At 42.9% G+C, this 21,644-nt stretch overlaps 4 protein-coding genes across 6 annotated transcripts; 1 reads left to right on the forward strand and 3 right to left on the reverse strand.

Annotated features, from left to right (window-relative positions):
* Positions 1 to 190: 190 nt before the first annotated feature.
* On the reverse strand, positions 191 to 7,463 carry cyldb (cylindromatosis (turban tumor syndrome), b). The gene is made up of 14 exons (XM_041032913.1): positions 7,336 to 7,463; positions 6,447 to 6,957; positions 5,964 to 6,093; positions 5,201 to 5,442; positions 4,947 to 5,115; positions 4,054 to 4,186; positions 3,744 to 3,848; positions 3,424 to 3,503; positions 3,221 to 3,287; positions 3,003 to 3,135; positions 2,798 to 2,906; positions 2,578 to 2,696; positions 2,282 to 2,486; positions 191 to 2,048 (listed from the first exon to the last, which is right to left on the reverse strand). The coding sequence occupies exons 2-14, from the start codon at positions 6,879 to 6,881 to the stop codon at positions 1,843 to 1,845; spliced, it is 2,133 nt and encodes a 710-aa protein (XP_040888847.1). The 5' UTR covers positions 6,882 to 6,957; positions 7,336 to 7,463; the 3' UTR covers positions 191 to 1,842.
* Positions 7,464 to 8,722: 1,259 nt separating this feature from the next.
* LOC121179650 (glutathione hydrolase 7-like) lies at positions 8,723 to 12,327 on the reverse strand. Its single transcript, XM_041034589.1, has 14 exons — positions 12,192 to 12,327; positions 11,717 to 11,925; positions 11,491 to 11,642; positions 11,253 to 11,370; positions 11,110 to 11,177; positions 10,949 to 11,022; positions 10,650 to 10,831; positions 10,443 to 10,530; positions 10,243 to 10,355; positions 9,575 to 9,711; positions 9,344 to 9,455; positions 9,139 to 9,261; positions 8,953 to 9,043; positions 8,723 to 8,853 (listed from the first exon to the last, which is right to left on the reverse strand). Exons 1-14 carry the CDS (start codon positions 12,319 to 12,321, stop codon positions 8,723 to 8,725), a joined length of 1,728 nt encoding a protein of 575 aa, XP_040890523.1. The 5' UTR covers positions 12,322 to 12,327.
* A 524-nt stretch (positions 12,328 to 12,851) lies between these two features.
* Positions 12,852 to 14,940, reverse strand: tp53inp2 (tumor protein p53 inducible nuclear protein 2). 3 transcript variants are annotated; one of them, XM_041034418.1, is made up of 4 exons: positions 14,806 to 14,940; positions 13,893 to 14,100; positions 13,360 to 13,462; positions 12,852 to 13,257 (listed from the first exon to the last, which is right to left on the reverse strand). In XM_041034418.1, the coding sequence occupies exons 2-4, from the start codon at positions 13,999 to 14,001 to the stop codon at positions 13,011 to 13,013; spliced, it is 459 nt and encodes a 152-aa protein (XP_040890352.1). In that variant the 5' UTR covers positions 14,002 to 14,100; positions 14,806 to 14,940; the 3' UTR covers positions 12,852 to 13,010. The 3 variants fall into 3 exon arrangements, with proteins under 3 accessions (XP_040890352.1, XP_040890351.1, XP_040890353.1); XM_041034417.1 differs by having other exon boundaries at positions 14,755 to 14,936; XM_041034419.1 differs by having other exon boundaries at positions 13,893 to 14,103; positions 14,755 to 14,936.
* Positions 14,941 to 17,137: 2,197 nt separating this feature from the next.
* Positions 17,138 to 20,301, forward strand: snai1a (snail family zinc finger 1a). The gene is made up of 3 exons (XM_041035047.1): positions 17,138 to 17,398; positions 17,910 to 18,428; positions 19,098 to 20,301. Exons 1-3 carry the CDS (start codon positions 17,323 to 17,325, stop codon positions 19,280 to 19,282), a joined length of 780 nt encoding a protein of 259 aa, XP_040890981.1. The 5' UTR covers positions 17,138 to 17,322; the 3' UTR covers positions 19,283 to 20,301.
* Positions 20,302 to 21,644: the final 1,343 nt, after the last annotated feature.

Here is a 21,644-nt window from a genome sequence, read left to right on the forward strand (position 1 = left end):
GCAGCGTAGCTCCTCCTCTTCTCAAAACGTGTTGCTGTCCAGGCCCACGATGGTCACACTCAGTACTGAGTGAGGTACACATGTACCGGGAGCACACGGTGCTCCAGGCTCACTGCTCCGCTTGTTTATCCATTTGCTGTTTGTATTCTCTTGATCTGATAAGTAAAAGAGAGCAAAAGGAAGGAGCAGCCCTGTCTAAACAATTTAATAACAACAACAACAATCATCAGTATCTGCCCTTTCAGTCATATGCTCCTCTGTTCCGTCACCCTTATATCATGTAGTGAATATACTATCCAAGGAATACTTCATAGCTTATCTAATTGCATATTTGAAACAACTCAAAGTCATAATTAGCAAAAGTTGATATACGGAGTTAAAGTTGAGGGTTAAGTGAGAATCACCCTCATGAACAGCCTAGGCTGTCTTCAAGGCCTTGGAATCGTGTTGTGCTTTTAGTGAGAAAAAAAATGTGTAGGCCAGAACGTGTGGTACGTAACAGACAGGAGCCCGTCCTGCACTCCACAGCCTTGAGAGCTAACAGACCTATCACATTTCAACTCAAAGGCAAAGAGGTTCAGACTACAGAGCTGATGTGTCACGATACATTGAAAGTCAAAGGTATGGTTTGGAGCAATAACCTCCTGAAATTTCCTAAGAAGTAGGTTGCTAGATAGTAGGTTTTTAGATCATAAATGAAAATGTGTAGTGTTTTTATGGTGATTCTCAAGCCAGTTGACAAGCTATCACTGAACAACAGTAAATCTAGTAAATCTAATCTGTCTACACAAGTGTATATACTGTGTGTGTGTGTGTGTGTATGTGTGTGTGTATGGTTATGATGGAATGGTGTTCAAGGCAAGCTCTGCATCCACAAGAGGGCATTGTAGTCCATTATATTACCTACTAGGACGTGATCTGTCAAGGGCCTCAAAGCACTACTCCATGTCTAAACTATCAAGATCTAGTTCAGATTTTTGAATTAGTCTTTAATGGCTTAGATGTAGTTGACTGAACAGATCAAAGTGTATTATTTCACACAGTGAGAAGCTGATGTGGTGTACCTGTGAGGTTCTGTCCAATTAAAACTCAAAGTTACAATAAAGTTCTGTGCTCGGGTTAGTTCACTCATTTCCTACCGCAATTTCTTTAACATTTCACAGATGAAAATACTACATTAGAGATCCAGTAATGTGCACAAGTATTATCTACATATGGTGCAGTTGTTTACAGTAAATAAAACATAACCAATCATGCACTTTTCACATCTTATGTTTTTCGGGAGATAGCCATTCCACAATAACAAAAAAGCACATGGTTTATATGATATGGGAGGCTGCAGTGAGTGTTTTAGGTCACAAGAGTTAATCCAGAGATAAAATTACGTAACATCATATAAATATGTCACCAAGTGCTTGAATGGAATTCAACTTTAATTTATCAAATAATAGGCAAAAACAAATAAGAATAAGTCATGAAAATCACTGACATGCTACAATTTCCTTTGAAAAACTTTGAAAAAGTATAAATAGTAAATGCAACAACAGCAAGATAAAGAAGGCAAGGATGAGGAGTACAGTGAACAGTATTTTCACTGCTCATTCTTTCTCTTCTTGCAAATCAACATCAGCTTTGACTAAGATCAAACAAAGTCAGATCTCTGAGCTACAATATTGTATTTCCCTTCAAAAATATTGTTTCTTTCCATGAAGTTAAAAGCACCCATTCCAGTTCCTGCTATGTTGATGTAATAACCAACACAACATCTTGCTGATTGAGCAGAGATGCAAGGTTGTTTAGGCACTGTTGTGAGAACATTGTGTCCTCGTCCTCACATGCGTTTTAAGGCTCCTGATGGTTTGATTTTGAAAGTGGCGTGGCTGGGTTCTGGTATAAAAACATGTAGGAGTCACACAGCAGCCTGCGCACTAGCTCAGGAGTGTGGGAGGGGTTGGCCTGAGCCAGCACCTCCTCCGACTCGGACAGGAAGTCACCCAGCTCCGGACAAGCTCGGATCTCGGGAATGTTGTAGCCACTCTGATCATTACCTGTCAAAAAAAAAAGACAGGCCTTATGATTAGACATCAGCTCAAGAAGAGATAAAGGTCAGTAACAGACGTCAGAGTGTGTCCTTATCTAATACTGTCAAGGCAGCATTATCAGAAAATAAAGCAGTCATGGGTAACAACTTCACTGAAAAACCAAAACAAGTCAGTGTTTGCACGAACATCAGAGGCAAAGAAATGACCTATTAACAAAAACAAGCTAAAATCTATATTACCGCATCTGTCTGCCATGCTGTCAAAGAAGAGCCAGGAGTGGGGGTCAGCACCATATTTGACAAAGGACACGTAGTGGCTGGTTTGAATGCAGAGCACAGCAAACAGCTGCATCGTGTGCCTGGGCAGAGGACTGTCAGAGGGTACATCTGCTGGAACTTCTAGACCTTTGGGGGAGTGACCCTGCCGCATGTGATGACTGTGCACCTGTAAAGAGAAAAAAAGTAGTTAGTTTTACACCACTAGTTGGGTCAATGGGACACTTTTTGGATACAATTGAAATGGTCCTCTGGTGTACCTGTGTGTTGCAGGTAGTGCAGTACTGTTTGATCCTTCCTGGCTGCAGTTTGCGATCAGGTAGACACTCAAGACACTCATACTCTGCCAAATGCCCGCAGAGGAAACATTCTCTCGGAGCTGTTATGAAAAGCAGGTGTTTCGTAAGCATCCACAAGCTCTTCAAAATCACTGTATTAAAGAAACATCAGTGCAGATTATGTCCTCACGGTGTTCCTCACAGTTATATAGAAGGTCTGTGATGTCCAGCTCAGTGGAGGGAATGATGTGAGAAAACATCTTATACTTGTTTCCAAACCTTGGCATCTGAACCATCAGACAGGATGGCATCTGAGGGACAAACAGGGAAGCAAATATTGGGGTTACATGACAATAAACCTTGGTAAACCCACTAGCTCTTCTTCACCTTGTAAGAGGAGAACTCACCTCTTCAAACTTGAGGTCACCTGACAGGCAGGATGTGTCCAGCAGCTGTTGGACAGTGGGCATCTGTCCCATCTGCTCTTTTTCTAGAAAGATCTGGAAGGTGTAGGCACCCTGAGATGTTTCTCCCCTCGATCTAAAAAGAAACAGCATTTAAGGAACTCAATTTTACATAGGCAAAAGGCACAAAATATTTAATGTTGGGTGGCTCAGCTTCATACCTGAGCTTGAGCAGTGGCTCCATGCAGAGCACCTCCTGAAAGAGGACAGTGATGAACTCCTCTGGGTCTGCATCGAAGCAAAACAATTCCAGACACACAGTGCTGCATAAGTAGGCTTCAATATGTTATGTTGCTCTGCCTTTGAAAAGACTTTTATTAAAATATATCTTTATCAATGTAGGTTAGAAGATATGAGTGCATACCTTTTTCCTCTGTTTGAAAGGTGTCGCAGCCAAGCTGTTTGCGGAAATTCATAACACTATCAGCAGGAACAAACCCCTGTCTGCAATAAATACATTAGCTATCAGTAAGCAAACAAAAACAATCAAGAGTAAGACACACCTTCTCATGTCAGTAGGTTTAGAGCATATGCACTTTCTGTCTTTGCTAGTGTAGAGTGTCCACATCGTTAAGACGGAAAGTACTTGATTACCAGCTGAGATTACGTAAAATGTCATGATGTTCTTGTTCTGCAAACTAGCTGATAATACAAAAAAAACTGTCTCAAAGACAGTGTTTATACCTGCGTAAACGGTTGACTATTTTTCTCAGAGTGCAGGTTGTGGGTTGCTCTGTGTCAGCAGGCTTCTGGCAGATGTTATCCAGGGTCACGGATGAGCTGAACAAACTGAAGAGAGAAAACCACATTCTTCTATCAACTCAGTGCTTATCTGATTACAGTTTATCATGCTTGTTTGGTTGCTTTTATTCAGAGGATCCCCTGTAAATAAAATTATTTTAGATAATGTGAGGATAAAATAACTCTGAACTGAGTCTGCAGCAGCGTGCTACTTGAGAATCAAATGCCTGGAGCGGTGGTGATTTGGTTTTACCTGAAGAGTGTGGCATCAAGGTAACAGGAGTTGATGTGACCCTGAATCCCCTTCATTTTTCCCACTAACAAAGACAAGACCTCTGACTCAGGGATAGGTGATGCATCCTCCTCGGAGTCCTCAAATGGAGGAACTGAAAAGAGCAAGCAAACATATACAAACAGATGTTCCTATTAAATGACATGTTAGCAGAGATAGCATCACTTCAGTGTCAGCATTCTGCAGCGTCTTCTCACCAGGCTTGAACACGGTCCAACTGGACAATCACACAGGCCTTCAAGCATTACGATTAATCTGCTTTTCCAGAGCAGGAAGCTCACATGACTGTCAGACATGTTCAACTGATGAAAAGAGTGCCACAAACCAGGCCCTGTTTTAGGTGCCAATTACATCATTTCACCAAATCCTGCCAGATGCAGAAGGGTGTGAAAATAAAGTCAGTGAAACCAATTATGAAGCGCGATTTGTGACTGTTTTCTCACTTGTGCACAACTCAAGTGAGACACTTCAGCGGTTCCTCAAAACCAATTCTGTGAGGCTGTGTGTGCACAGTTGGCCGACATCTATCCCTAAAGTTTTATCTGACAACTCAACATAATACTGGCACCCTCATCAAAGCTCAGTTTGCAAAACTTCCTGTACGTCACCACAATTTTGTGCCATGTACTAAACAGTATACCATAGTTTAGAGCAGGTAATTCTGACAGATGTTAAGATTGCTTAATTTTGTGTTGTACTAGTAAAATACAACACTAGTAAAAATTCAGATTTTACAGAGAAATATTTAACATAGGGCTACCAGAAGAAATTATACCAATGATATCCAGTGCCTGTAATGTGTACATTTGAATTGCTTGTGTATGCGTGTCCCTCAAGAAGAAGAAGTGTCTAACCTGGAGGTGCTTCGGTGGGTTTTGGGGTCTCCCTTCCTGGAGAGGAGCAGACAAATCTGCTGTCAGGGCTGCACTTTGTGACAGGAACAAACAAAGCCCTGCTTTCTTTGCAGGTGAAATATCTCTGGTCTCCATACTTCCCATCAGAGCATCCGTTCACTTCATAGTCCTGAAACAAAAAAAAATCAGATATGAGGTGTCTTCGATGCCTGAAGCCGACAAAACTTAACTGCACAAAAATTTTAGTGCCTAACCAGTTCAATCCCAGCCCATTCATCGGTCTTTCCCGCAGGGAGCCCCAACCACCGGACAACCCCGTAGACTGTGATCCCCATGTTGGACATCACCTCAACCATGGATCCCACCTCCAGAGGTACATGACATGTGCTCAGACTTTGGCTCTGTGTGACACTCTGCTCTGCATGGTTCTCTCTCACTTGGTGTGCACGAGATCCAATATTTGGCATGGAGCTGATGCGAGTCACTGCTTTTCTGCCTAGACCAACACAGAGATATGGAGGGTGGGTGGGGGAGGAGATGGAGAGGATGATGGTTAGAAATGTCATATGAACATTTTCTTTGGACATGTCACATGTTGCCTCATCAGATTAACCTCCGGCTAGCATGGTACAGGTCTACATATGAGGTATGTAGACAGCTCTCAGTGCACAATGTGCAAAAACGCCAGACCATGTGATGAATTGAATGTTCTGCATTCCAGAGCAACAGGACCAGTTTTTCCAGTTGTGTACTGGGACTACTTCTCCTGTGTCCCCTTCTTGGCCACAGGTGTTTAGTCAAAACTTTCAGTGGCAGGATTTCCTTTGTTAGTTGGAGGGGGAGTGGGACAAAGTTTGCTTTTTCAATTAAAAAAAAAAAAGGTTTTAGTTTGATTTTTAAAAAGGGATTTTGTTTCATAAAACCAAGGATATCAACACCAAATTATCATGGTTCAGACAAACCATGTGTTCAATATGATGGAGGCAAACGAGCGGTGACTGTGACCACACTACTTACCCCCATACTTGCCATCTCTCCACTGCAATCCGAGGGGCACGGAGTAAGATGGGACCACCTGGACGATGTCTGCAGCACTGAACAAAGGCAGAGGAGCAGGTTTCTTGGATGACAAATTGTGATCACTGTCCTACAAGGAAGAACAAAATACAACAGTTACTGAAAAGCAAATGCACTCAGACTACAGAACACAGATAAATGCTCTTGCGCATGTGTAGAATTTGCAATAATGACATTAAGAGTTACGTATCTCTCTGGCAATCCTCTGACTGATAACTTTGCCTAAAGACCCACAGATCACTGGAGATTATATAATCATCCTTGTCTCCTTACATTTTTTTGAGGTTATACTAGTGTGCAGGTGCAATTATTAACTTCAGAGAAACCATATTATTATAATCACGTTTCTGCTACCCGCCCTTTATTCAAGACACCCACACTTTGATACTGCAACTGAAAAACCAGAAAAACAACTCTACCCACCACGAATTCCACCTCAAAGCCAAGCATGTGCAGGTCGTCTTTGTGGTCTTTCCTGCCAATTTGCATCAGGTTCTTCACCAGCCCGGGCAGGTGTCCCTTCTTGTGCTTCACCACCACCAGGTCATTCTGAGACAGATCACAGATGGCCGAGAACAGCTGGGGGTTACACAGCAGCTCAAGGCGTTTGCTCGCGGAGGAGATGAAGAGCAGTAGCTGGGCCTGGTGACGGGTCAGAGGGTATATGTCCTCTCTCCTCACGACGCCCCCGCTCTTGGGGGTCCCTGCGTTGCTGCCACTGCCGTACAACAGTCCCACCAGCTCTCCACGCTGCGTCTCTGCCTCCACACGGCCAATGCATCCTCGGCAGAAACCTTTCCTCGACTTTCCGCGTAGGACCACGAAAAACTTCTCCTTTACTACAGTTTTGGGCTCCATCGAAACTCCTTATTTCCACCAGTGCAGTCTGCTAAACGGGTCTGAGGCAGATATTGTGCGTACAGACGCAGGTAACCTGTAGAAATACAGCAGAAGTACATTATTACATTGTCGCCTTTAAGTGCTTCAAGCTGAGGTTATTAAATTTCAAAGCTGGCCGAAAATAAACTACACTTTTATTTCGAATAAAAACTCACAATACTCACTTTGCCATGGACCGTACAAACATCATGATATAAAACGTATATTGCATATAAAATAATCAACACATCGTGTACAAATACAGATCCCAAATCCTTTCAAGAGCTAACCTGAGTACAGGACCCAGGATACTCCACCTCTTTAAGTAAACAAACGGACCTGTTCTGTACTTCAACACATTTCTAATAAATCTGTTCACACTCATGAGAGAGTCCGTTTATCAGCAGAAAGAGAGAAAGCGTTTTTTACTTACTGCTTTTTATGTGCCAAGAGCAAATTACTCCACCGTCGCTACATGAGTGTCTCCGCACACAAAGACAGGTGTCTCCGGAGGTAAACGAGCTCTTCCTCTTCCCTGCTATGGAGGAGGTGGGATAATCTGCATGTTTTTAAGGACTGACCAGCATGTGACCGACAACGCCCACCTGGGAGCTCACGCACACTCTCTCCGCCCTGAAAGTGGCCTCTCAATGCCATTTCCGCAACAATGCAAGACTGTAGATGTGTTTTGAGAAGAGAGGATTTTGTTGACTGCGTCTTGTAATCACATGCAACAACCGCCAGTTAACGCAGACACCTGTACACTGACCTACAAGTGTGAGTGGATGTGCAACAAGTGGCCCCAAAGTTTTCTGTGTGTTTAAGACAAGATTAAATTCATTGTGTGTCTTCAACAAACATTTTTCTACTCCACATATTCTCACCATGGATGTATTTAAGAAAACACATCTATAAGCTGTGTGGCTCTATACAGAAATATTGTGTGGATACTGACTTACGCTCGTGTGACTGAAACTGTTATTATTAATTGACTGTACCTAATCTGAGACACAACTGAGATGTATATTTGTTTTACTGGGGTTATTACCACTTTGCTTAGCCTCATATAAAATGCAGATACACACTATAAGATCCATCTCATGACCTCTGACTCTGGTCTTCTTGTACCGTCGCTACATAAACTTCACTGTCATTGTAACATTAACATAAACCCAAAACCTCCACATGAGAGGTCACCATATCCTGATGATACCTCATCAGTAGCCGCAAAAAAAAAAAAAAAAAAAAAAAAAGCATGAACATATATTTGAGCAAAATGTTTACAGTAACCAGTACCTAGAGTACAATGTTTTGAGTGACATGTTTGTCTGCAAGCAGTCGTAACACATGTGATATGTTCTATCCTGTGACACAGCCGGTATGCGTGTCTGACAGTATCTTGAGCGCACATCAACTTTACATAACAGCCCTCATTTTCCTCAGCATGGATATGCATAGTGCTCATGTTTCCTCAGACTGGATCAGACATGTCTGTGTCAATTTATATATTTAAAAAATTGCTGACAAAATTAAAAGTCTGGAGCTCAAGTTTGTCAATGTTATTCTTTTAATCAGATTTAAGGCTGTTCATTTGAACATGAGATGCTGTCTTCAGTAGAACGTACTTCCTGGAGGAGTGCCCTCTGTAGGCTGGTGGTCACAACAAAAGGGCATCAAACACTGGCGAACAACAACTATAAACTTAGATTACTCAGTGCAACAACACCTTATCCAGACACCACCAGATATGTCTTTGGGAACAATTTCTGAAAAAAGCAAAGCTCATTAGAACCATAACACTATGACAAGGTGTCAGATAATTAAGGTAGTGTTATGGTGTTAATGGTATCTTTGATCCTCACGATCCCATGGACAACAGAGTTTGTCTTCACTCTTTGAACTACGTGGCCCTTTTGATGCATAAGCTGCTCACTCTCTTCTGGAAACTCAGCTGCTGAGGGAGAATTTGAAAAACAGGAAATTACTAATATGAAAAAAATTACTAATGTGATAGCAATAATGGCAAAGGCTAACTATTACATGTACTTACAGTCAATGAGAAGTCCGCTTGGTGGATGGAGTCTTCTCAGGGAAAGGCTGTCATTTTTCTCTTTATGGTTGGACAGGGCTCTGATCAACACCTAAAGCACACAAAATCTCTACTTGGTGAATGTTTCTATATTGAAAATTCAAACGTGTACCACTGAATGAGAATGATGATGTAAAATGATCAAACCTGGGTGATTGTACTGAAACTCTTGTGTGCACCTGAGCTGCTCAATGCCATGTAGATCCCACATTTATGCCAGGCTGGCACCACCAATGTGGGACTGAGAGGTGACAGGGGCCTCTCTTCTGCCTGGGATAGCAGATAGAAACATTTAAGTCCACACTTCCTAAGTGACTGATTTTATTAGGGGAGATTTCTAATGGTTATGCACCTGATTGCTTTGCCCTCTGGTTTTATTCGGCGAGGAGAGGTCAAGGACGAGGCTGTTGAGAATAACACCTGACCGAGTTATGAGTCTGCTCCCGAAAGGCCTGCTCAAGGAACTACGAGATCGTAAAGACCGGAGATAAGATAAAGAATGTCAGTGAGTCTAGCAGAACATACCACACATTTCCTCCTGGTGTGATCATTTATGTCAGACAGTAGGTAGAAACACCATCACCTGGCCACTGACACCATGAGGTCATCCGGCCCCATGACTACTACTTGTCCAGCCTGCAGCTCAGGCTGGAGGGAGTGCTGCATGGGTGGAGTTTTATGGGAGTAACTGGTCCTCTGACGAAGCACTTCAGCATGACTCTTACTTTATCGAACGCAGAGAAAAAAATGAACAGGAAGTTGCTGAAATGCCTGATGTAATAGTTAGTCCGGTGTTGTGCAGTAGAGTTGGCAGTAAATTGCGACACAAAAGAATAGCACAAAAAATAGAAATGAAAATTTGTTCCAGCTGAATAAAAGTTGGAATGCTTAACTGACTAATCGAGTAATTGATCAACAGAAAACTCATATTGATCACCAATTAATCATTTCAGTCATTTTTTCAAGAGAAAAATGCCACATATTCTCTGGTTCCAGCTCTTCCAGTGTGAAGATTCCTTCCTTTCATTTATAATAGTAAACTGAATATTTGGGGGTTTTTAGACTGTTGGTCTCCTAATTGTAGTTTACCTCAGCATGTCAGAGAGCTGCTCAGTCACTGACGAGTTATATCTGGGGTCATCCAAACCAAAGGCCATAGCTAAAGCTCCTTTAAGGACCTGTAGATAGAGAAAAGGATTTTCATGTTCCATAATATATGTCTTGTGAAATTAAAGCTTTGCAATCCAGTACCTTAACAATCCAATGGTATGTTTGATTTTCCGTGTTATTGTTCTCTAACAAATTGAGAGCTGATATCACTGATACACCAGCAGATGGGGGAGGAGGAACTTTAATTATAAACTCTGAAAAAAGTAACACAACTTAGATCAAGGTATCAAGAATACATACACATTTCTTTAGTATATTGTTGAACAAACTTCAGTCCATACCATCATAGAGGCCTTCAACTGGTTGCTCAGCCTCTACAGTGTAGTTACAGATGTCCTCTCGGCTCAAGACCCCTCCATTTGTTCGCACCTTTGTATGAAACCACAGAAAAGGCTGTAAAACGACTGACTTCTGAATGACTGCCTTCCCAAAACTCAGACCAAAATAAGGTTTCACACCAGCTTGTCTAATGTTTTGATGTGATTTACCTCATCCACTATTTCTTGTGAAAAGTTCCCATCATAAAAATTTGACACACCAGCCTCAAGGACTCCTGCCAGACTGGGCATCCTCAGAAATGAACCAGGACGCAGAGCTCGGCCGCCTGGGAAGAACATGGCCCTGAAGCGTTTTGGTAGCTGCTCACCTTTCACCTTTGATATGGCATCAGCTGCAGGAGAAGACAAATGAGTTGCATCCTGGTATATCATCATCAGGTGACGTTATCAGGTTGTATTGTGAGTAAGTGAGTAAGAGAGAAAATTTAAAGAGGGACGGTTTGACTCACCAAGACCGAAAGACACACTGAAACCTTCTTTAGCAACAGCAGCAGCTCTGGTGGCCACATCCTCCCATGACAGGCTGCAGTGATTTTATGGTGAGACATGTTTGATATGTTTGACTTTGAAAACTAAACACTGAGAAAAACCACAAATCATACTCTCTTACCTCCCATACAAGCAGTGAGCATGATGTAACCCTCTGAGCATACCTGGCACTGCTACTTGTAGACCTGCCTGTAAATATAGGTGTTTACAAGCTAAATAATGAAATCAACAACATTTAATACTGTCTCCCTCCTCCACAGTTACCTCAGGTTGTAAAACATTTTGCAGCATCTGCTCTTTAAGTGTTTTAGGTGCAGTTCCCTGAAAATTTATCACCCTGGTTTCATTCTTGTGGATGTCATGAACCAGCATCACCCCACCTCTACAGAAAGAGAAGGAGCAAAGGATGAATTTGTGATGAGACACAGTTGTGGATATATATATATATATATATGCATTTTTTTTTTACAGCAAGCATGTCAACCACAAGTCTGTCACATACCCACCAATACCTGACACATGTGGATGCACAACACCCAAACACAGGGCGGCAGCAATAGCTGCATCCACACTTGATCCATGATTGTGAAGGACTTGTTGACCGAGTGAAGTGCAGCGCTCATGATCCGACACCAACACACCTTTAACAAACACCTGAGAAGCAGTTGTGATGAGCATAAATAATGCAGTGGTGGTTTAACTTGCATATGCTTTACAGAAAGACATACCAAACTTTCCCCCAGATAAATATGCAGGATCAAAGCAAGGGTCACTCCAATGGCAAAGATGATAGATGCAGCATACAGAGGCATGAGGCTGTCCTGACTGGAGCAGTCTTTGTCTGTCTCTTTGGGTTTGGACAGGCTCTGGTCAAACCAATTTGGGCTACCAGAGGCCATCTCTCTAAGAGGGATCTCTTTCGGGGGATGGCTGAGATCTGTGTCAGCAACAAGTTAACAACATGTAAACCTTTAGCAGAGTGAAATGGTTATTTTGCTATCCAAATCTAAATTGAATGGTTTTCAGTCCAGGTCCTCAGGACCCAGAGATCCTACCTGTTTTCTCCCTTGACATCTAATCCAGCAATGTAGTCCTGCAGTGGCATTGTGGCAGGTGTAAATGGGAGAGAAATCCAGCAGCATCTTGTGTGCTGAGAACTGAGACTGTAAACCATCACTTTACACTGTACCTGCATCCTCTCACCATGTTTTTCATTCAAGTCACATGTGAAGTCACAGGGTGATGAGCCATCGGCCGATTGAGACAAACCAGCAAAGCTTTTGTAACTACATGTTGACTGCTTGTAAAGTTTTGTTTCAGGTGAAACATCCATCCTCACTTTATACACTATAGTTAATTCAAAAACACAGGAACTCCTCTTATTGTACAATATTGTACCCCACAAACAGCTCTCTTTCCTCAGCTTAACATGTGATCGAGCACAGCCGGTGCAATTACCTCCCAACCAATGAGATCTCACATTTGCCCCTGTCACACTGTGAGCAGTTCAATGTCATTAGGACATTATGATTTGACTAACATATAAAGCACAAGCTGTAAAGTCATATGTTTTATTGCTGTATAAAAAGGTTTTGAACCAAGTACATATGGGTAAATGCACGTCAGTAAACAAATCACATCACTGTCAAAATGTCTGAAGATACATTTTGCATAGGCTGCACTTTTCTCATCCACATGTATAAATCGATACGCACACAAACAGGAGAACATAGTGTATCTCATTTCATCTCATTACATCTTCATTCCAATTTCATATACAGTACAGGTTATCATGTAGCTGCCTATTATCTGCTAACAGTTGTCAAGTGTTACAATGGGTTACATCAGGATTAGATGTTTAGCTTATATCTGCACAAAACTCTAAATGTGTAAAAACAGATGTAATAATGCTTTTTTTTTTGTCAGCTCTGAGCTGTGTGTATGTGTACGTGTGTATTATAGTATGTGTTGAATGTGTATGATGTACGCTGAAAGACTATTTCCTGGTTTAAAACCAGAGCTTCAATGGCCGAGGTTACGGTGCCCTGGCTGTTGGAGGTTGAAGGAGTGGTGCTGGACCCCTTGGCGAACACGGTTCTGGCGCTGGATAGCGTTACGGGACATGTGGTGTCGGTCTGCCCAGGCCTTTGCCTTCTGCATGCAGGTGAGCTGTGTCACCTCCGCCCGTACCTTTGGCTGAGAAAAAGAGCCAGAGATGGCTTGACTGGTGGCGCTGCTGCTTTGAACTGTGGGCTCTGGATCTAGCACGCTGGAGAGAAACACAGGAAAATATGTAATTTATGACAACTATGGTTAATTTAAAATTCTTCATATGACAAGGCCAAGGCAAGGATTTCTCTTGCCCCCTCACCTTGTATCAGTTTCCATATTTGCAACTGTTTCTCCATGAGGAGCCGAGTTTAACGGTTGGGTGTCAGTCAGCTCTGCATCCTGGTTCTCTGCAGAACTTGTCTCTGTTGAGACACAAGTAGATCCTTTCCACATACATGTACACTTAAATATACAGCAAGAATTAACATCATTAAACTGCTCAGTTCTCTAGTTAAATAAATAAAAGGCAAATTATTGAAAAATCTAAACATGGTATGAGGCAAACAGATTTCCCCCGGGAAATAGCTTCCATTATGCACTCAAATGTAACCATGCATCACCATGTGGTCATAACATATAAAACTTTATGATTACTGTGATATGAATTCAGCTGAACTCCCTGCCCGTCTGTGCCAGAGGCTGGCTGGATGAAAACATCAGAATAATGTCCAACACATGCCTGTTTAGATTTGCAACACTGTATATTTTTATATATATTACAGAATTGCAGATGTTCTAAATGTACAAATTTCTGGGAGAAAACACTGCAACTACTGTGGCTACATGACCAACCTTGATGACTGACAACAAGCCACCCTTCTTCCACCACTTCTCCAGACTTGGCTTCTTCAGGGGTCTCCTCCTCTCGCCCAAAAAGGAGACGGGTAATTGTTTTGAACATTTCTCTTTGTCTTCTCTTGATGTGTTTGTCTGCGCTGTTGTCCCTGTCTTCCTTCCTTTCTTTGTTCAGCAAGGAAGCTCAGGTGTTGTAAGTCTTCAGCTGCTTAAGACAAAAGTAAATAAGGGCTCATGGAGTCATGTGTATGTTCAGAAACTATCACTCCTTCCTTCAGTAACACTAACCCTGATCCATCTTTGACTGGGGGTGGGTGATGCCATGAGACCCTTCCTTCATGATTATTTTTTTCAAAATTCAAGCAATGTTTGGTCAGCTGACTGGGCCGTCCAATGAAATGTCTTCTTATACAGAGGTTTGAATAATGATTTCCACTCCCCCTGAATTTTATTGTTAGGGTCCATCTGTTTCTCGATATATGGGGGAGGGGCTCCCTTTATCAAACATCTTGTCAGTGCAAAGCCTGCTCTGCACCTCCCAGTGGCTGAGGTGGCTCTATGTTGAGCCACTGCCACATCACAGAAATATAAATATAAATGGCAGAAATCATCGGATTAAAAACACTGTACCTCAGCCACAGGGATCAGCTCTTTGTCAGTCAAACTTGTCTCACTAACTGAATTCAGTTTGAATGCGTTTTTTATGCTTCGTGTTTAACTAATAACGCTATCATGTCCACAGCTGCAACCAAACGGAGAGAACCAATAACAGCCAGCTGCACACATCACACCACAGTTTGGAATAATAAGCGAATAATCTGTGTCTAATATCTAATATAACACTGATGATGCTGCTCACCTGTGTTTTGTACTCCTGTATATGAGCTGCAGCTCTGCGGTGTGTCCTCACCTGTCGTTAGTGTGTCTCAGTTGGACTCGCAGACCATTGTGGAGAGTCGGTTTGAAGATTTTCACAGGTATCTCACAATCTTTAAAAGTCTACGAAAGGTCTATGACTGTAACACCCAAACCAGGCTGTTGTTTTTGTATTTCAAATATTCAACCGATCTCAGACAACAGAGGGCCCGCCCATGGCCCCGCCCACCACGAGTAAACCACCAATCAGAGGCGGCGGACTGAGCCTGCGGCTTCATTCGATTCTCGCCAAAGATCAAACTTCGCTGTCAAGATAGTTCAGGACAAATTGTTTGGTTCTTCGCTCACCTGTCCAGCTGTCCAAAGAACATTATAGGTGAACAACCACAGGAATGGTGACTACAACGAGTTATTCCTTTATATCGGGCTGTTGGAGTACACAGAAACTGTCTAAGTAGACAGAATTAGGCGGTGAGATGGTTATGAAGTTCATAAAGTGATGCCACTGAATTCAATAAAAACAGTCACTCATTTGTACGCATGCATGCAGCATGAGTTGTTTTGATACATTTATAATAATAATAATAATTATTATTATTATTAGTAGTAGTAGTAGTAGTAGTATTGTTATTATTATTAGTAGTATTATTATTAGTATTATTGTTGTTGTTGTTGTTGTGCTGTATTTACAAGGCCACACAAAAATCTTTTGTCAGAACCATTGGTGTCCCTTTGTCTCAGATTAAATGGCGATCAGAGGTGAACTTCAGCTTCACTCAGTGTGCTGTAGTAATAGTAATAGTAAAATCTCACACTGAGCACTTCAGTCTCAGTTACATATTAACATGGGTACTGTAAATATTATTGTGTCCTAGGTGAATGGCCACAAGATGGCAGGACACCTACCAAGTCAAATTCAAAATGACCCTTTCCTCATTGTACAGAAAATCATAACAAACGACACATTGAAAGTAAAAAAAAAAAAAAATAAACTTTTGACTTTTAAATTTATGGGCAATGTGGGGTTTCCAGCCTGTACATCTTTGGGCTGTGGAGGAAGTTAAACTTTCACTTTCTCGCCGTAAAGCCACAGCGATAATCAAGGAGCGACTGTGCGGCCTGTTGTGCAGTAAGCTGTATTGTGCAAAAGTTTGCTATCAGTTTTATGTTGTAAGCTGTACAAATCTCGCACCACCACGACCTGGAGGCTTCAGGTTTCCACATCAGACTTGTGTAAGCTCCATATTGGACCACATAGTTGTGGTGTCACAGGGAACGTTTAATATCAAACTTTGTGCAAACATCATTCTTCACAATGAAGGTCAAACATTCAAGTCAAGTAACAATAAGAAAAACACAATTTTTGGTGGCTTTAATTATTTTACTGTTTCTGTGGCGCTGCTCTTTTTATGTCCCACGTTGTGTAAATCTGTGATTTCACATTTGGGAAAACTTTGGATAATCTGCTCTGATTGATTGTGAACAACTGTCATATAGCGCCATCTAATGTTTCTTGGTATGAGCTGGTCATGTTTCAGTACTCCCTTTCTCCCAGAAGATGGTGCAGTTACTCTGCTGAAGTTGTTTAAGTCTCCGACACAGCGGCAAGTGCATCAATGTGCAACTTTAATAAATGAAGTGTAGCAGGTGACAGGACTGATGACTCCCTGACTTCACCGAATTACCACAGTTAAAACACGGGCCAGTGAAAAAAAAGTCATGCTGTCCCCTTAATTCCAGCATAATAAAATTTACAATTGCATTCATGTGTGTGGTTTCCCTCAAAATTTCCCAAATGAGGGAGACCATGGTGACTGGCTATATGAGAACAAATCAGTGGAAACAGACATTCAGATCAAGTTAACAGGAGACTTTGAATGAGTCATATGTTTGAATGGCTTTGAATGTGACCGTGTTGACTGGCGACCTGTCCAGAACAACAGAAGGATGGATGAGTGGACGTTTCTCAGCACATGGTGGAAACAACATGAAGTCCTTATAACAGTGCTTATACAAGGTTCTGCAGTGTTGTTTTTCATCACATTTGTCTGTAAGTGTAGACCACACAATGCCACAGTGTGTAACCATAATTTATGACACTCACGTGGTCATTTACATACAGCAATTAAAGTCATTTGCTTCACTCCCTTCACCTTTTCTTCAACACCGCTGGATTATTGTGTTTAAACGCTGTGAGGCCCCTGTTGTTGTTGTTGTAAAGTGTGTGAGAATAAAGGCTTCTTCCTGCGCACTTGAGCGGCGATACGGGAGGTGGGGAGGGCCCTCGGGGCGAGCACACCCCTACCGCCTGTGTCAGAGTATTTCAGAACAGAGGCCAGCATTTAGTCATTCTTCATGAAAGCTGCACACACACACACACACACACTTGTTTGCGAACTCAAACTTGCGGACCATAGGAGGATATATCTCTGTTTCCGACGGATCCGAGGACCACAGTTTGATTTGCTTCTTTTTTTTTTCTTCGGTGAAACTTTGCGTCGTGACCACAGGATACTTTTTACGCACAGTTATTTAAGTCTCAAAAAGGACGATGCCTCGATCTTTCCTGGTCAAAAAGTACTTCGCTAAACAAAAGCCAAACTACAGTGAACTGGAATGTCAGAATGGTGAGTTAAGAAGCTGTTTTAGTCCTTGACTTAATTATGAAAGCATCCTTATATAAGTGCGCAAACGAGACAAAAATCTCGTCCTCTTCTGTGTAGTTGTTCATTTCTAGAGAAATGAAACCATATTTTGTAAATATACCGTGTTTGTGCCAGGTTTTAACTACACACCAGGCTACTCCCCGTTCAAGTCGGGACCCGTTAGATGCACTTTCCCCCCTTTCTGCAAGCAGACAGAGCACCATTCATGTTACAAGCCCTTGTGAATACGTGGGAGGAAACGGCCCGTGAAAGCTTCCCATGACTCCAACTTTATGCTCAGTAAATGTTGAGAAAAACAAGAATTTATAACCAAAATAAGTACAAACAGAGTGTGTGTAGTTGGTGAAAGTATATAAAACGTATTTCACATGGTGAATCTGTTGTTCTGTAATTCAATTAAGTGTCACTGAATTTTGGTGTAATGTCCACTACTGGCTGTGTGTGTTAACCATCCTCTCCCCTTTCCTCTCAGACACTTCATTGGAGAGGTATCCTCTTGCTGAGCTCACATCAGGAGACAACACCTCTACTGCCACCTGCTTCACAACAGGCCTGGTGTGGGACCTCAGTGTCCTGCCCGCCCTCTACCTGCCCACCTCCCAAGCAGAGCCCTCTGCCACCACAGGCCCCCTAGACCTCAGCTCCCCGTCCAGCCTCAGTAGCAGTGCCAGCAGCAGTGGAGAGGAGGATGAAGGACGCACATCAGACCCCCCCAGTCCCGAACCCGTACACACGTATGCCCCTCGCCAGCGGATGAAATGCACTGGCGTTATGACCCATGTCAGTCCCCCGGAGGAGGAGGAGGAGAGAGAGGCCCCCGCCACAGCAGCCAGGCCAGCCTTCCTCTGCAAACACTGCCCCAAAGAGTACACCAGCCTGGGGGCTCTGAAGATGCACATCCGCTCACACACCCTGCCCTGTGTGTGCACCACCTGTGGAAAGGCTTTCTCCAGGCCCTGGCTGCTGCGTGGCCACATCCGCACACACACAGGTAAGATGTTTGGCAGCATTACACATCCTTCGTCATCTGTTAAATTTCCACTTGATTCATGAGTGAAGAAATCATTGTACGTGTTGCAGTAAAATTGCAAATCTGCATTTCACTTGCTGTCATTGTGAGTCACCAGGTTACTCCCTCATCATTTGGTCTGTGAAGTAAGAGAGTGGGGATCTCCATGACAATCAGTTTGATGAGCTCAGCACTTGATCAGCTGACATTATCACACAGGGAAACTCTCTGTAGACCCCGCACTCATTGATCACTCATTGTGTTTAATGTCCGAGGAACAATGACTCGTCGGCTAATTATCTTATCACGGCTGCAGGGGAAGACAACAAAATAGGAGCACATGAGTAACAAAAGGGTTTAAAAGGGCTCTTTGCTATCACTGAGCACTTAGTACCTGCAGCAACTTGTCAGCATGCTAATCTAATTTGGCTCTTATTGAATCATGCTAATTCAGTCAGGCTCTGACCCCACCAGCCTACCATGTGCTTCCTCATTATCTTCAGAATGCGTGTGTGTGTGTGTGAGGTGTTAATAGAAAGCTCTTGTGAACTCAGAGACGCCTGACACTGAATGACAGCAGTCGTTGAAGCCACATCTAAAGGGGGTCCCAGCAAAGTCATATGACGTGTGTTTCCGCCCTTTTCTGTCCAGGTGAGCGTCCCTTCTCCTGCCCCCACTGCAACCGGGCCTTCGCTGACCGCTCCAACCTGCGGGCTCATCTGCAGACCCACGCCGAAGTGAAAAAATACCAGTGTGGCGTCTGCTCTCGCACCTTCAGCCGCATGTCGTTGCTGCAGAAACACAGCTCCTCAGGGTGCTGCTCCACCTCGGTGTGAGACTTAATGGAGAGAGACAGAGGGACCTGCTCAGAGCTCAGGTCAGTGGAGGGCTAGTGGACACAGTGATGGGGTCTACATACGCCCAGCTGGCCTGTTGATGACCTATAAGGCCACAAAGAGCGTGAAATGGCCTGTTTTGAGAGACCTGGAAGGGATCAAGCCTCATTATGGCTCTGACTTCTATGCCTCTTAACTTCTCTGTTCCATTAAAAAAAACAGCTGAGGAGCAGATTTTTTCTTCCACTCTAGACTGAAGTCTTGAGGCTGGACCAAATCTGAGCAATGCCGACACTCACTTGATATCAGCCCCTTTGTTGCTATTGTGCCCATTCCAAAGACCAAATATGTAGTGAACTCATAGGGGTAAGAGGTGTTCTTTCCTGTCTCTGTCCTGGTGCCGGCCAACTCAGGATCATGGCCTAGACACAGCTGCTGAGAGGTAGGGGTGCGTGGGTGGAATAAATCTCTCAGCATGCCTCAAACACATACACACGCACACACACACACACACACACACACACACAAAAGCAAATGCACACACAGCTGTCCCTGGTACTGTGGTGTAGATAGACGAGGTGCTAACAGGTGCTACAGCCATGACCTTCGCCGGTTGATAGCAGGTGACTTCCACTGCCCTTGGTTTGCTTAAGAAAAAAGAGGAAGCATGTCATCACAAAAGAATGGCATCAGTTAGTCTTTTTCACCAGTGGGGATCCTTTAAAGCCTCTATTTTGACTACATCCAAACCTCCTCTTTAATCTGATGGGTTTCAGAGATAGGAAAAGCCGTTGTGTCTGTTATTTTCCAAAGAAGCTTCACTTTGCAGCTCCCCTGCAACGTGGATGACAATGTAAGCCATGCACTCAAGGTTACCGCAGTGTTAATAATACCAGCCAAAGCCATATTTTGTAACTTAAAGTGAGTGAGTTTGTGCCTTGAAACTGTGTTACTTTTGAAACCAAAAATGTGCCTTTCTTTTTTTTTTTTTTTTTTACCTCAGTATTTGTGGCTTTAGACAAACAATGATTGCAGTATTAGTAGAAATTAGCACCAAACAGTTTCAGAATGCAATAAAGGCTGGGACCAAAGATTTCTAAAGTTTACACCATGAACACATGGTTTCCTAATATGTGATTATAACCCTATACATGGACAGTACAAACAAGATGAATTTTTAACTCTAAACATTTTATGGCAGTGTTTTATAGTGCAATGTGCAGATGATGTGTTATTTCATTTTTGTACCATGCTTGTGTGTTCACTTCTATTTCTTGTATGTTGTAACGGATACATTTTCATTCAATAAAGTAATTTATGTTTATTAAAACCTGCTCTGTGCTTTGCATTGGTGCAAAAAATACACACTTGTACACTTTTATCTCCTCTTTGATAGGACGTGGAAATGTGTGCCGTTGATACGTTAGTTATAAAAGGGCTGTTTGATGATTAACTGGGACATTTCTGTTCAGCATCATGACACTAGGCGTGGTGAGTGAGCTGACCATTGTGTTGAAGCTGACTTGCAGATGTGCAGGTGAACACACTGTGTGATGGATGGGAACAAATGAGTGCACCTGCTTCCAGTTTCCACCTGCCATCTACTTCTCACCGTCGCTGTGCAAACACTGGCAGAAATGTGAGTGTGTGCGCGAGTGTGTGTGCGTGACAACTTGAGTGAAAGTCACCTTCTGTTTTTAATCAATCCCAAGATTTAACATGGATTCATATGTGCTCACTACAGCTCTTGAAAAAGGGGAATTCTAGTAAGCCGTGTCGGTGATTGCAGATTGTGTGTATATTTTTTTCCTCCTCAGGGAGAGTATAACATTCTCCTCTTCCTCCGCCTAGACAGTGAGTCAGAGTCTGCCCAGACTGGAGCTTTAGGTTCCCATGGCTCCTCTAGTCTCAGTCAGTAAGTCAAGCCACTCGCCTGTCAGTCTGTAAGTCTGTCAGTCAGTTGGTCGGTGTGCGTGGGCTGAGGCTCACTCAGGCCAGCGCACAGTGAGGTAAGCTGTTCCACGGCACAGTTCCTTATTTCCTTCTGAGTCAGGGAAATGTGCTCACCCCTACCAGCCAAAACGACCACTGTAGCATGTAGCAGTGACTCACCTCACACACTCATTGCTTCAAACCAAATTGCTTATACAGATTCTACAACATCTGTTTGATGCGGAACTAATGTGTGAGTCCTTCACTGTGGGTCTTTTCGTTAGGTTCTCATGTCTGTCTTTTACCCAGGATGCTCTTGGACGGATAAAAGGGCTATTAAAATCTCAGCTGTTGGAGGTTAGCTCAGGACTATTTTGATGATGTCAGCTGGTATGTCCTAAGGTGAGGGTGTTGGCTCTGCCAGAAAAGA

This window comes from Toxotes jaculatrix, chromosome 3 (assembly GCF_017976425.1).
Source record: "Toxotes jaculatrix isolate fToxJac2 chromosome 3, fToxJac2.pri, whole genome shotgun sequence".
NCBI lineage: Eukaryota > Metazoa > Chordata > Actinopteri > Toxotidae > Toxotes > Toxotes jaculatrix.

Excerpts from the sequence above, each read along its gene's own strand:
- cyldb (XM_041032913.1), bottom strand. The coding sequence starts at position 6,881 with ATGGAGCCCAAAACTGTAGTAAAGGAGAAGTTTTTCGTGGTCCTACGC. Across the intron at positions 3,849-4,053 it reads CTTGATGCCACACTCTTCAG|TTTGTTCAGCTCATCCGTGA; the intron begins GTAAAACCAAAT and ends TTCTCTCTTCAG. Across the intron at positions 2,487-2,577 it reads GCACTACCTGCAACACACAG|GTGCACAGTCATCACATGCG; the intron begins GTACACCAGAGG and ends TTCTCTTTACAG.
- LOC121179650 (XM_041034589.1), bottom strand. The coding sequence starts at position 12,321 with ATGGATGTTTCACCTGAAACAAAACTTTACAAGCAGTCAACATGTAGT. Across the intron at positions 11,371-11,490 it reads CATGTGTCAGGTATTGGTGG|AGGTGGGGTGATGCTGGTTC; the intron begins GTATGTGACAGA and ends CTCTTTCTGTAG. Across the intron at positions 10,356-10,442 it reads AGTTGAAGGCCTCTATGATG|AGTTTATAATTAAAGTTCCT; the intron begins GTATGGACTGAA and ends TACTTTTTTCAG.
- tp53inp2 (XM_041034418.1), bottom strand. The coding sequence starts at position 14,001 with ATGTTCAAAACAATTACCCGTCTCCTTTTTGGGCGAGAGGAGGAGACC. Across the intron at positions 13,463-13,892 it reads GCTTGTTGTCAGTCATCAAG|AGACAAGTTCTGCAGAGAAC; the intron begins GTTGGTCATGTA and ends GTGTCTCAACAG. Across the intron at positions 13,258-13,359 it reads AATATGGAAACTGATACAAG|CGTGCTAGATCCAGAGCCCA; the intron begins GTGAGGGGGCAA and ends GTTTCTCTCCAG.
- snai1a (XM_041035047.1), top strand. The coding sequence starts at position 17,323 with ATGCCTCGATCTTTCCTGGTCAAAAAGTACTTCGCTAAACAAAAGCCA. Across the intron at positions 17,399-17,909 it reads TGAACTGGAATGTCAGAATG|ACACTTCATTGGAGAGGTAT; the intron begins GTGAGTTAAGAA and ends CTTTCCTCTCAG. Across the intron at positions 18,429-19,097 it reads CCACATCCGCACACACACAG|GTGAGCGTCCCTTCTCCTGC; the intron begins GTAAGATGTTTG and ends TTTTCTGTCCAG.